General features: G+C 41.2%; 1 protein-coding gene across 6 annotated transcripts in view; it reads right to left on the bottom strand.

The window, feature by feature from the left end:
• SORCS3 (sortilin related VPS10 domain containing receptor 3) overlaps window positions 1–14,949 on the bottom strand; it is a 589,476-nt gene that overhangs the window by 79,552 nt on the left and 494,975 nt on the right. For all 6 annotated transcript variants that reach the window (XM_042960443.1, XM_042960447.1, XM_042960446.1 and 3 more), the window contains 3 exons: window positions 14,327–14,429; window positions 8,721–8,797; window positions 5,258–5,349 (listed from right to left, as the gene is read on the bottom strand). In XM_042960443.1, coding sequence (XP_042816377.1) covers window positions 5,258–5,349; window positions 8,721–8,797; window positions 14,327–14,429 — 272 coding nt within the window. The remainder of the gene's footprint in view (window positions 1–5,257; window positions 5,350–8,720; window positions 8,798–14,326; window positions 14,430–14,949) is intronic.

Here is a 14,949-nt window from a genome sequence, read left to right as displayed (position 1 = left end):
TTGTTCTGAAAACAGTTTATATGAATTGAAGATAGCTTAGGGTAAAGAAGAATAGAGCTGAATTAATTATCATGTCTTTTACTTTTTTTTTTTTTTTTAGTAAGAAAGCTTTAGTTAAACAAAACACTATTTGTTGACTACTGAAAAGGGTCAATGTCTGTGAAAGAAATAAGTAGTTGGATGCATAAAAATATCAATTAAAAATACAGATAAAAGAGAAAATATTTCCATTCTCATAATGGTTTTAAAGAGAATAGTCAAATATTTTTGCACAATAATTTAAGCTCCCAAGTATTTGTCTTGTTCATTTTTATAGCGCAGCCCTTAAACTAAAGCTGGATAGATAGTATATGCTCAATGAATGCATGAGGAATAAGTGCATAAATGCATAAAATCAGTCTTGAGCTGCATATCTGATCATTTTCTAGAGCTGAGGAAGGTTAGACAAAGAGATCTCTTGAGGTCCTCTCCAGCTATATAATTCTTTAATTATGTGCAATTCTGGATCCCACTTATTCAGTATAGCTCTGGGCAGCAGAACAGGTAATGATGGACATTAATTATAGTAGGTTCACTACTGCTCAACCTAAAAACAATCTTTTAACAGCTAAAGACATTATACAAGATGGGGAAATCTCTGTCTTGGGTGTATGTGAGTTGCTTAGCACTGCGGTATTGTGGTGAAGTAGGGTGATCCTCTGGGGTGTCCAAGAGGTGTCTGGTACACTAGGTGTGAAACCAGGCTACACATTCTCTAAGACCCTTCCTTATTCCAGCATCTACGACTTTATAATACTGAGATGAGATCCACTAAAAGGAAGATATCTTCCAAGGACAACAAAGTCCTCCCCAGAGAATCAGTGTCCTCCCTTTGGTGAGGTACATTGTTCCATCTTATTTTGTCACAAACACATGAGGTGGTAACATTTTAGCCCCCTGGAAGTTCTTCACAATAGCACATGTACTTTCCCTTTTCAGAGGCATGTATGGTTGGAACTGTTGTTTTCATGTGAATGTTTTTCGGACCAAAATACTAACACTCACAGCCATTTATAGAAAAACAAAGGAAGAAAAAAGGCCAGGTGATGTTTCATTTCCTGTTTCCAAGAACATCCTATTGAAAGGAGACACTGCCAGCTTGTCAGGGCAAGCAAACAGTAGGACCCCAATCTACCTGCAGATTAGGAGCTCTGACTATTTTGAGTTTTCATTAGAGCACTGCATTCCATAGGGCTCCATTATTCACTTTACCCTAATGCATCTATGGTATAAAGATAATGCTGGATGCAGGGCTTACCTGAAATAGCACTTAGGTTCTAATCTCTATGCATCCAAGAGTACACGGTCACAAATAGATGGGTTCATTTGTATGCTGTTTTGTCTTCATGCATATCTAGCTACCTATCATTTCAATTTATGGGAAACAGCATGCCTTATTAGCCTAGCTAAAGTTTCCTCAGCTTTTCAATTATGACTCCTATTTTCTCTGAAAGGCAATGTAGCTATTATTTAAATTTGAGAACCACTATACCCTTGTGTGAGAGTGTGTAGGCTGGTGTTGTTTTTTTCTATGTGAATATATATACATCTATGTACAAAATAATGTCAGTTTGAGGCCTACACAGAAAATAACAATGAACTGATTAGTTAACTTTTCTTCCACTGAAAATGAGCTACTTGTTTACCTTGAAAGCTGTGACTTAATTAGAAGCTACTGGTGATGAAGAAGCTGCTTGTGTTTCACAAGCTTGCAGTTCATAAGCAGGAAACAAATATCAGTCAAGAATTTCATAAGGGAACACTGATGATAATGACATGGTCAAGTCCTTACAAAATACTCACTTAGCCTTTGAAAGAGAAGTGCAAAGGAGAATTCTTGAATAAGGTATTTCTTATTGTGTTCTAACACATGACCCCAATAGCTGGTATTTAACCATTGCAGAGATGATTTCAGAGACTGGCATTCATAGGTAGGCAAGCAAGTAGAAATCATGGGTGGCATCCAAGTTCTGGGAAATATTTGTAGCATTTATGACAAACAGCAGTGTCAACATCCTTTAAATGGAGAAAATGCTATCTCAAAAGTTTCATTTGAAAAATACTTTGTAACTTGGAGTAGGCAAGCAAATGGAAGGTAGTATTACCACTGTTACTGTAAGAGGAAGTTCAATGCGAATGCAGCTATTTTCTCCTGAGCTTTGAAAACATTTTCTAACAAAAAAACAGATAGTTCATGGAACAAGGGAAAACTCAAACTTTGTATTGAGGATTTTGAGAGACATGATTTTGTCCTACTTACGTATCCCTGAAAGAATAGTAAGAAATTTTCCCAGCATGCATGGTTTCCCTCCAAAAATTCCCAGATAAATGCTCCTTTGGGAAGTGATCAGGTCTTGGGTGGGAAATAACTGCAGAACAGACTGAACAGTCAGACGTAAGGATGGTAAGATGAACCAAAACCAAAACTCTCTAGTTCATGCCAAATATCCTCTCCTTTTCTGTACCCCAAAGGAAACACCACCACCAAATTCCTCTTTTCCTTAGAATAAGGAAACTGTTGTGCAAAAGGGTCTAGAAATCAACCATTAAGTAAGTACTAGGTTCCTATCATAATGGAGAAAGAGCAGGAGGGTGATGGTCAAGTGTGAGATGGGGCTATCACCCCCCTTCTCTCAAGACTTAAGTGGAGAAAATCTGCTCAGCTATATCTGTCTGCAGGGCATTTATCAATTCTCTTATTGAGACATAAATGCAATTTTTTGGTAGGGGCTAAAAATGTTGCCTTTCTTGGTGAAAAAAACAAACAAATGAATGCATTTTAAGAGTCAAGTAATCCTTTCTGAGAGTAGAAGTCCTACTCTATCCTCAGTGGAGAAACTCTTCCCTCCACAAAGAGGCAGGTCTTTGCAATAAAAGAGATTACTTACAGGTTCAACCTGGGATTTAAGTTCCAATGAGTCCTACCCACCCTAACTTACTCACATTCTTGATTCCAATCAGATATATTTTCTTAACACTCCCCAATTTTCCTGAATCCCAGGGTTTGGTAGGGGTTTCCCTTCCCTTGACTGATTTCATCAGTCCTCTGACTCCTGGCATCTTTTTCTCAAAAATCAACTCTCCTGTCACCACCTGCACGAAGATCCCTTACACACTGGGCAGGACTCCATCCTGTGCTAAGATCCCAACAACGCACAGGGCCAGCATGCTTTAGCAGGCATTGCTTGGATTTCTGGTGACATATAGACTGTCTAAGCTCCTTATCTTGACTATGATCTCCTAGAGGGCTAGGACCATGTGATAAGCCTCTGTATACTCATTAAAGATCTGGAAAATTCAGTTAAAACAGAAGAGCATCCATAACAGAGACCCAACCTAGTGCTGCCAGGTACTAGCTGTGTAGCCTTGAGCAAAGTATTTATTATGTCTGCATTTCAATGCTATTATAATTATGTGATAAAAAGAGTACCCACATACCTAGCGTTGTGTCAAGAACTAACTTAGTTAACTTACTAAAGGGTTTAGAATGCTGTCTGGAATGTAAGAATTCCTCAAAAAATTCTGTCATTAGTATAAGTAATTTCAGTCTTCTGATTGTACCCGAAAAGTATATAATCAGTAGTAACAGGGTGATAAACAATTACAATGGGAACCTTTACACGTTCATTCATCAGTTAGTACTTTTCCTTACAAATGGCTCCATGTATCGTTTCAAAATTTAATCTCATAATCTCATAGGAAAATATAGCAGTTGGTAAAACCACTGAACTTCATGCTAACTTCAGCTCTAAGAAACTGACCGTATTTGACTATTTTCACCCCCCCAAAATGGCAAGTAAATATGGTTTAACCCAATAAAAGGACAAACTGAGAGAAAACTTTTTAAGTCCTTCCAAGGTGGCTGAAGCCTAAATTTGGCACCTGGGAATCCTATGCCTCTTCCTGATTACAGTCTGATACTTCCCAGTAAAACTCTTACTTTAAAAGGGATAGTCTCCCAAAATCAAGGGTCTGGGAGTTAAGCCAGAGTCCATCCTCCAACTTGTGGTTCACCCCAACAACTGTACTCTGGATAGTACCCTCTACTCCCAAATATTCAGTCTCAAATATTCACTTTGCTGCATGTGAAGTCTGAAATCCTTTCCCCTCAGCATATAAATGCACATGATACTTATTTATCTCCTGCCAAAAGCAAGAACAAACAACAGCATCAGTCATCGTCGTCATCATCATCATCATCGTATATTCTCACAGATCTTTGTCCTCACTGGAGGGTCTTGCATATATACACACAACCTCATTCCATAATCTACCTTCCTGAGAAGAGTTATCTCCACTGTCTCCATTTTACTCCATTGCTTACCATTCATTCATTCATCACTCATTTCATTCATAAATCTATTACAATCTATCTTTCAATCCCACTTCTCTTTTGAATCTACTCTGACAGAGTTTGAACTCCTCCACTACTCTACATTGATTAATCCTACATTGTTTTTCGTTCCATAACTAATTTGGTCCAATTATAGAATTTGGTGCTATTGATCACCCCTTTCTTCAGCATCCATGAAAACATTTCTCCTGGTTTTTTTTTTTTTTTTTTTTTTGCTTTTTTTTTTCTCTTTGGCTACTTCTTCTTTGTCTGTTCCATAATTTATTTCCCATTCTGTATGTTGATATTCAACCATGTCCATATAAATCCCTGATTTCTCCTTGTTGTACCTATCGTCCTGAGCCATTGAGCCCACTGCCATGGCTTTACCTATCATCTAATGGCTAATGACTCCAAGTCTAGAGTGTCAGCCCAGACCTCTGTCCTGACCTTCAGATGAATATATCTGACAAATAATCATCATCTCTGCTTGAATATTCACAGACATCTCAAACCCAACTTATCTAGAACTGAAATTAGTATCTGCTACATGAACCCAAGTTTCTTGCAGCAATTTCTATATCCTGTATTTTGGATTCTTAATCTTGGCTGCTTGAACCCACAGGTCCTTCCAGCTCTTTTCTGCCTTATCTGAGCACCCTTTCTACCACTCTACTCTATCATACCTCCCCACCTAAATTATCTGGTCTACTACTGCTACCTAAGAGTTAGATGATGGAATGTATATTAAATGGATGGACGGGTGAATAAATGGATGAGGAAATGGGTAGATGGGTACAAAGTCATGCAGAAAAACTTGTCCCAACACTTTCCACTAAAAGGAAAAAAAAAAAGCTTATTAATAGGGTAGGGAGCTGTCCTTACCACAAATGCCTGACTGGCAGAGGTGTGTGTTTCATGGCCACGAGGGCGCCACCCCAGTCTAGGAACCAGACATTGTACTCTTCATCAAAGATCTGGAACAACAACAACAACAACAATCATAGCAATGCCTCACATTTGCACAGGGCTTGTTACAAAGTCTTTCACATACATTGTTTCCTCTAGGTTCTGAGTCTTCCAACAACCCTACCAGGGAGTTTGGCAAGACTATCATCCTCACTCAATAGATAAGGAAATGGACTTGCAGAGAGCAAATAACTCTCCCTAGTTCACTGAAACGGAATTTCCAGGGATCCTTCCACTAGTACTGTGTCCAGTGTGTAGTACGGTGTGCTACAAGAAGACGAGACAAGAAGATGCATGCTCAGCTAGGAAACCCAAAGGAAAATATGACTTAAAAATGTTTACCCATCTTTGCATTTTGAGTAACTTACTACTCAGTTCTCTCCTTTCTCAACTATTCAGGTTTTTGCTAATTTATAAATGGTCTGTCCCTTACAGTGTTGTTCATAAATTATCTAGGAATGTAAAGACAATTTCTCTAGACAGTCTCGTATACATGGGACAATTTCTCTAGACATGATGACTGAGTTCTTAGACTGAGACACTGCCTCCTAGGTTTCCGTGCAAGCTGGATGAAGGCCTAAGTTTGGCCCTTGCAGATTCTGAAGGTATATTGGAATACAGTGCTTCCAGGGACGTAGAGTTATCCATTCTTTGATTCATCCTTTTGTCCATTACTCATTTCATGCATCCATTAATTCATTCAAGCATTCAGTGATCTATTCATCCATAGGCATTTCCTAAGCATCTACTATGATGCCAGGCTCTGAGCTATGAGAACTTCAGATGTAATCCCACACAACTCAGTGCTTCTATTATATACATCTATCATATCTCCAACCTGAAACAGGAAAAAAAAAATACATTTCTCTAGCAGAGAACCAACCTCCTACCTATAGATCTTCTAGAGGAAACTAGAACTGGATAATCCCTCTAGCTCTTAACCACTGGTGGTGGCTCTTACAGCCTAGAAGGAGAGGTTGGGATGCTGGGTTAAGTGAGACATAGTAGAAAAAGTGAGGAGTCTAAACATATTTAAAAGGGAGAGAATAGGAGGAATGAGGTCTGCCTTAGGGAACACCATGGAGGAAAACCTAACCTCCCAACTGGTTTCCTTTCTCACATTTGTCTTTTAAGAAAATAAGAATGTCCATACTAATGGTAGTATTAATGCAAAAAGGACCTCAGGGTGATTCATTTATATATCATATATAAACATGAACTTTGGGCTTACAATGACAGCATTTTCTTTCCCGAGCTCAAAGGTAGGCTCTGTGATAATCCACATAATGGAGATGCTGGATTTAAGTGTGAGGCTGAGGAGTACAAGAAGATTCTTGCCATGGGGAAAAGAGAAACGTCATTATCTACACTTTCCTCTCTATCATTTTGGCCAATGCTAACAAGTGTCCTGTACAGTAATGGAGTGGAAACTGAAATCCTTAGCTATTTACAAAAAGAGAAAAGAAAACCAAAGTAGTGACAACACAAGGAAGGGATGTTGTGGTGGTCACCTGGCCAGGTGAGCTATTTCTTGAGTTGGAGGGACAATGGTTTGTTGTTGGGAGTTTATATACCAGAAGAGTTGATGTTCCAGATTCCACCCAAATTTGACACTTAAAAGAGTTTATCTTGAGGCTCCTGGGTGGCTCCATCAGTTAAGTGTCCAACTCTTGATTTTGATTCAGGTCATGATCTCATGGTTCATGGGATCAAGCCCTGTGTCAGGTCCACACTTACAGCATGGAGCCTGCGTGGGATTCTCTCTCTCTCCTTCTCTCTCTCTCTGCCCCTCACCTGCTCATACTTTCTCTAAAAATAAATTCAAAAAATTATAAAAAGTGATTATCTTATATTCTGAAGGTATGTTCTTAATTATGTGTCCTCTCCTCATCTGCCTGATTCTGGCCTTGTGGGTAGGAACCTTAACTTATTCTTTGTCGTATGTCTTATAATACTTAAAATAGCTGGTTGTAAGTATTAGTCCTAGGTAAATTTTTCTCTTGATAGTGGTAGTGGTGACAGTGGTGGCAATGGGGGTGGTGATGATGATGCTGGTGATGGTGATGACATTTCACTAAGGGATCCAAACAGGAACTTGTCCAACTAGACTGCAGATGATGGCTTCCCCTTCGTCAAGACATTCAGTGCTCTTCCTTTGTCTTCCTCAGGTAAAAACCTTCTCATCTTTAAAACTTACTAAAATGTCAACTCTTCTTGTTAAGTCTTTCCCAGTTTCCTCAAGTAGAATCAATTCCCTTTACTCTGCAGGCTAAAAATGCCATGAAAATAATTCAATCACTCTAAACTACAGTTCGTTATTTATGAAGCTGTTTTATCTACTTAATTTTGAACTCTTTGAGGAAAGGGACCCCAAAATATTCAACTGCCTCCTCAGGTTTGTACTTGACACCTAGCTGACATTGTATAAATCTGTGTTGTTCAATACAGTAGCCACATGAGACGATTTAAATTTAAATTGATTAGGGGCGCCTGGGTGGCTCAGTCGGTTGAGCGACCGACTTCGGCTCAGGTCACGATCTCACGGTCCGTGAGTTCAAGCCCCGCGACGGGCTCTGGGCTGATGGCTCAGAGCCTGGAGCCTGCTTCCGATTCTGTGTCTCCCTCTCTCTCTGACCCTCCCCCGTTCATGCTCTGTCTCTGTCTCAAAAATAAATAAACGTTAAAAAAAAATTAAAAAAAAATAATAAATTTAAATTGATTAAAATAAATAAAATAAAAAAATTCAGTTCTTCTGTCAAACTAGCCACATCTCAAGTGTTCAGTAGCCACTTGGGATGGCACAACAGAACATTTACATCACTGCTGAAAGTTCTATTGGACAGTGTGCTACAAATGTGTATACAATTGAGTTAATTTTTCATGTAGTCATGTATCTATTAAGCTGCTTCATACTTACTTAAGGCTGGACCTACATATTATTTAAATCACCAGAGATTTCAACAGCCTTGGGTTTTTATTATCCTAACCTATTCATCTTGTACATAAAGAAACAGACCCAGAAAGGCAAAGGGACCTATCTGGGCAGATAGGTCCCATGGCACATTAACGATAGAAACCATTTCACCGGTTGTATCCCCAGAAACTAGCACAGTACTTAGCGTCTGGTGGCTGTTCCATACTTATCACTGAATGAAAGAATGGAAAAAAAATGGGAAAATTCCAGTTCTTCATATTCCTTACCCAATACTTCCATTTTACCCCCCTGTCCATCTGTCAGGAAAATGGACCAAACTGGACAGGTGCTTCAATATTTTTTGCAACCACAAAGTCATAATGAGCCCAAGAATCTATAGGAAAAAGAGATGTTGACAGAACTTGCCCTAAATGCCTCTTCCCTGTTCCCAGTTCTCCCAATTACCTGTCTCCATGTGTTGCCCCCATCAGAAGAGATGAACACACCAATATCAGTATATGAGAGCTCCGGGCCAATGTTGCCTGAAACATAAGCACATCATTTGTAATTACTTACAGATTTGGGACTGAGGGTAAGGGTCGCAGAGGGTAACGATTTTCTAAGTATGTTTAGAGTTGATTTGTGCAGTGTCTTTATTGGTGTCATATCAAAAACACAGCAAGAAGAAAAAATGTAATATGGGAACACAAGTAAATAATATTATAGGAATTCATCTTTAAATGGTAAGACTCAAAGACCCAGTATTAATGAGCTTGGATCTCTTGAACTATTCATGCTTTTACCAATAGTCTCTTAAAATTTATCTTTATAGGCATTTTCTGAAGGTGGCAAAGAGTGGAACAATAGATATGCATGGAGAAGTTGGGCCTAAGGATACCTTCCTCCTCATGGATAATTTTAGCCTAAGGAAAACTGGTGTGTGTGTGTGTGTGTGTGTGTGTGTGTTTACATGTGAGTGTATATCCAACTCAAACATGTCCACCTGTCTCTTGGGTGCCACACAGATGAATGACCCCATATTATCGACCACGTAACCAAATGTATAGGGTGGCCAGAATAAAATGACTATCCTCAGCAGATCATGGCTATCGAGCACTGCAGGAGAAATCATCTGGCTTGTGCCACACTTACTGCCTCCTCCATCACTTCACAACTTCATGCTCTCTCCCCTTCTTTTCCTTCCCTTGAGCATCATCACCCAGTGGTTATACTTATTAAAAGAGGAAATGATCAAGATTTTCTGGTCTACCTATGTTGCCCAAGGTTCCCCAATGGGCATCCCCCACCTCAGAGCCCAATGCAGTAGTTAACCACTGCACTGAATAGTGCCCCAAATGCAGTAGTTAACCACTCAATAAATAATTATGGAATGGATGAATGAGTCAACAAATGATTAAATCATGTTCTGATATTGATGTGTATTTGGGGACGTATCAAGAACCAGGAGAGTACCCTAAAGATTTAAGAATTTATCATTTTGGCTGATATTTTTTTCTTTAAAAATAGCAGGAAGGGAATGTTAGCTCCTACACATCTGTAGCCTAAATAAGAGCACAATAAAAATGCAATAATGAAAATGTTAATTGAGCTCCTGACATTTAATGCTTCAAAATGAGAAATTAAAGCCAGGCTACAGCTTGTCAACCTCCCATCAGCACCAGGGAGCACACAGCTAGCCAACTTGTTTTGACACTCTGGCTTCCAAAAATAACCCCAGGGCTCAGGGCTCAGGCAGTAGGTGTGAGTGGAGCGAAGAGAGGCACCATGAGCAGCTCTGTGGAGATCTGTCTGGAATCTGGAATTCAACTCTCTAGATACAGGTTTTGGAAGAAAGAAAGGAGGGATGGGGCAGACAATATCAACTCATGTCGTTTAGGGATGGCTGCCTGGAGCATTGTGACAAGAAGGATTCTGAAGTCATACTTAGTTTCAAGAGAACAGAGTATAGTGATCAATCAGGAATGTCTACCAAGGTGGCAAAGAGCTAGAAACAGGCACAAAAGCACAGTCACCCTTGAGCTGGAATCTGCTATTCCTGTAATGGCTTCTTAGGGTCTGTCTCATCACCTTGTACTCTCTGTAGGAGCTGGTTCTGTCATCTTCCTAAGCCCCTCTCTTTCAAAGCTCCACCAGACTGACTTTGGAGGTTCTGTGGTGATGAGAATCCAAGGCTCACAGCAATGTCTTTTTCTGGAAATATCTTCCACCAACTGAAAGGAGCCCCTAAAAAATTGCTACTGAGCACAAGAACCAAAAAAAGTCGGTTCCCAGATGAAGGGGCAGAAAAGATGTCTCCAAGACAACTGGATCTCAGAACACAGCAGTCCCTAAGTGGTCCTATGGGGAATCCCTGACAGGAAGAATCTGGGTTATGGTGTCAGATAAAGAAGATTTGAATAAGGCGCCTTACTGGCTGATGTGGGACTGCGAAGCTCACCAAAGTGACCTCTGATCTGATTAGAAGAGGATGTAGCTGTTCCTCACTTAAGAGATGTGATGGGAAAGGGGAAGGGGAGAGACACAGAGAAGAACATGAAGCTTCTCTCACCAATGGCTTAGCTGGTCAGTTCTGGAGGCTCCACTGCCCTTTTGGCAGCTTTAAACAACTTTTAAAAATTCCCATTTCCTCTCAAAGCTACCTTTCTCTGCTCCTTAAACACTTGTGCTAAGAAAAAAAAAAGAAGGAAGGAAGGAAGGAAGGAAGGAAGGAAGGAAGGAAGGAAGAGAAAGAAAGAAAGAAAGAAAGAAAGAAAGAAAGAAAGAAAGAAAGAAAGAAAGAAAGAAAGAAAGAAAGAAAGAAAAGAAAGAAAGAAAGAGATAATTTTGGGGTCTCGCTAGCACAGATGCCCATTCAGGGGACTAAGGGCTCGGTGAAAAGATGGAAAAGGAAGCAGATGGGGCACAACCCATTGCAGGGAGGAGAGCGCCCCCATGGAGCTTCAGTTCACAGGAAGCTTGGTAGGGAGCCCGGGGTATCTTGCAACTGGCAGGTGAAGGGGCTCAGGACTAGACTTGGAACCAGACAGAGTGTTGGTGTGGGCACAATACCTCTTCCTCTTCCTCCTCCATCTCCTCATCTGTAAATGGAGGAGAGTCATCACCTCTTTCACATCCTAGCACTGTTGTGCAATGGAGGCACGGAGAGCGCTTTGCACACTGCAAGGCACTGTGAAGATGCAGGGTCTTGACACCTTGCTTGAAAACACAGTGGTAAGAATATTTAGAGCCCTAGTGTCCCCGCTCTGCTAAAAGCAACTGTCAAACTCTCCAGACTGGCATTCTATCTGCCCTCTGAGATGGCCTCAACAGGAGTTGGAGACGAATCCTTTCCTCCACGCAGCTCCCCCAAGAATACACCTCAGGGCAAAGAGGAAGAGGCAGTGAGCACCAGGGGTGGAGGGAAGGGGGCCCAGGGTCACAGGCACCTGGAGGCAGATGAAATGCCTGGACATGGGAAAGGGCCCTAGAGACAGGCTCCATGCAGGCCACTGAGGGCACCCGTGGCTGACTTCATAATTGTTTTCCTGATAACAAACAACCTCCCAGGGAGAGCTGGCAAGCAGGCTAAGCAGAAGCTGGGAACATGAAGGCATGTGCTAGACATCTAGCTCTGGCTTTTCGTCAGACTCTCCTCGGCTGTGTTATAGCCTTCCCAAAGTCCCAGGGACATTTGTATGGCAAAGAGCCATACAAAGTTATGAGAGTTACAAAGGGGAGAATAAAAGGCATTAGTAAATTCTGGTACACAGTTGACCCTTGAATAACATGAATTTGAACTGCGCAGGTCCACTTATGTGTGATTTTTTTTTTCCAGTAATACAGTACAGTGCTATAAATGCATTTTCTCTTTCTCATGATTTTATTTTTTTAATATGAAATTTATTGTCAAATTGGTTTCCATACAACACCCAGTGCTCATTCCAACAGGTGACCTCCTCAATACCCATCACCCACCCTCCCATCCCTCCCACCCCCAATCAACCCTCAGTTTATTCTTTTCTTAATAACATTTTCTTTTCTCTAGCCTACTTTATTATAAGAATACAGTATGTAATACGTACGACATGCAAAATACATGCTAATCAACTGTTTGTTATTGGTAAGGCTTCTGGTCAACGCTAGGTTATTAGTAGTTAAGTTTCAGGGACTCAAATGTTATATGTGGATTTTTGATGATGTAGGGATTGGTGCCCCCAACTCCCGCTGTTGTTCAAGGGTCAAGTGTCTACAAATAAAAACTTTCAAAACAAATCTGTAATGTCTCCATGTGTGTCAATTTATAAAGACTTAACATTTGACTAATTTAGAAACACATAATGGTCACAGGTAATAACTAAACTAATCCTACCTCACTGTATTCTGAGTACTCTGCTGGGGGTCTTGTGGACACTCTCTTCTAATTCTTACGAACCCCCCACAAGGTAGGGGGAAAAAGTCTGCTTTATAAATAGGAAAACGAAGCCCAGTGGTTGAAGAACTAAGCCAAATTCATAAGGCTGGTGAGTGTCAGAGCTCATCTCGGAAAGCAGGACAACAAGGAGTGTATTCATTCATTCAGTGCATGCATAGTGTATGCATATAATTTATGGATTCTGTTGAAGGAGACGCCCAAATCATACATAGTCTTCTGGTGCAAGATGAACAGGGCTAAACTTCTGTAATATTACTGATAATAACAGGTAACATGTATTGAGTACTCGCTATGTCCTAGGCACTGTTCGAGTGCCTTAAATCCAGTTCTTCATTGAATCCTTCAATTCTGTTATGTCAATACTGTTAATCCCACTTCACCAAGGAAAACACTGAAGTTCAGAGTGGTTAAGCCACATAGGACAATGCCTGGCTACATAGTTGACATGCAAAATAATATTACTTTGATTATTGATTACTGTTTTCCATGTTCCTCCTACTCCACCCCAGGATGTCCTGTAGGCCTTGAGGAAAATTAGAGAGTATTGCAGTCCCTGAGTTGAGAGGTTCAGCCCCCAAGGATTGGGGGTTTGGGGATCACTCCTCAAGCCAGAACAGTAACAGAGCCTGCCGTCATCACTCATTATCTTGGGCGGAAGCCAGTCCTGAAGCCAATGGTGTTAAATATGGGGATCTAATCCCTACGGGGTTGAGAGAAACGGACTGGAATGCTAGAGGGCTACACTTGCTGCAAATCTGATCAGTGTGGTCAGTCATGGATGGTATTTAGAAGTTAATGCAGCTGGAGCCAAGGAGAAGGAAGTCCTGTCTAGGAGAGCAGTAACTCCAGGAGCCAGAGCTTTGAGTTGATAAGACAGGACAGAATATACCATCTCAGGAAGTCACTGTGAATTTATCTTCTCTCATTAGAAAAGAGCCTAACACTGGAGCTCTAACTTCTGAGATTAGAAGCCTGCCTTGCTTTATGCCATCAATGTATTCCTGAAAAGGTACACGTAAATCAAATGCATGCTAATCAGAACACATTCCCCAGAGACTTTCATTTTTCATTTCAGAGTTGCTTTATCTTCATTTCTGATTGATGTTCAGTGGACAGTGGTTCCAACAATGCAACCTTAGGTTTTTCTGCCCTTTTCCCCAGGCTCTTAGCCAAGTGGTTCATCATGTGTAAACAAACCTTTACATGCACCAGAGACCTCCTGATTAAAAACAGCTCTGGGGTGAAACCCTTTGCAAAGAATCCTCTGTGTAAAGAGAAAATGACCTCAACTTATATTTGGTGAGCTGGAAAGTTCACATATCATGATGTCTTAAAGTGAGAATTCCCTATTACAAACAAGCCTTCTGATCAGTCAGTTTACTTTGAGAGGAACTCTGGTCTCTTGCTAAGCCCAGGGGACTGCTCTGTGACTGTGTGGGATGCTCATTAACCTAGAAGTGTCAAGTGTCTGGAGTTCTTTTCCTGGGTCATTAGACTGGCCCTGGGGTTCCGTAACCCTGCCTATTTACTGGGGAGAGCACCCATTGCTTTCCCCCAACGCTCAAATGATTCCAGAGAGGTGATAAACATATTCCAGAAGCCCTCAGAGAGGAAGAAGCCCCAGGAGTGTCTTCCTTACCTGTAGCCACCACAAGCCCCGGGGCTGTCTCCTTACTGGAGATTCTTCCTGAGGAATACGGATTTTCAGAGATCTCCAAGTGCAGGTGTAAGGAGCAGAAGGGCTACAACGGAGAAGAAGAAAACAGCTTCATTCCAGCAAACTTCTGACACACACCCTGCCCCACCAGAGACGAGCCTTCCAGATGCTCAGCTTCCAGAAACAGCCACATATTCGGATTTGGGCAAGGAGACATTTCCCCCTGAGACAGCAGGTATGCTCACATCTGCAGCTGCCCCCCCGCCATCACAACTGTAGCCCCTGCCCCCTCTTCCTCATCACCCCTGCCCCATCCATCAAGGTCCAGTTCACAGTCAGCATTAGGAAGCCTCCCTGACCATTACTTCCCACAGGATGATCCCGACCTCCCTCTGTGTCTGATCTTGACATTCACATCCTGCTTTTTACAGGTGTAGGTGGCCACTGGGAGGGAGGGAGAGAAGCTATGTGAAGCAGTCTCCACATAACATAGAGGGTAGCAGCCCTCTACCCTCTTGTTCAACCAGATTGTTTCAGTTCCTCTTTTATTATGCAATTCCTGTATATGATGTTACTTGAATTTTACCTGAAATGTTTGAAGCCAT

The sequence above is a fragment of the Panthera tigris genome, chromosome D2, assembly GCF_018350195.1.
Source record: "Panthera tigris isolate Pti1 chromosome D2, P.tigris_Pti1_mat1.1, whole genome shotgun sequence".
NCBI classification, from domain to species: Eukaryota; Metazoa; Chordata; class Mammalia; order Carnivora; family Felidae; genus Panthera; species Panthera tigris.
This window is presented reverse-complemented; position numbering and strand designations above follow the sequence as displayed.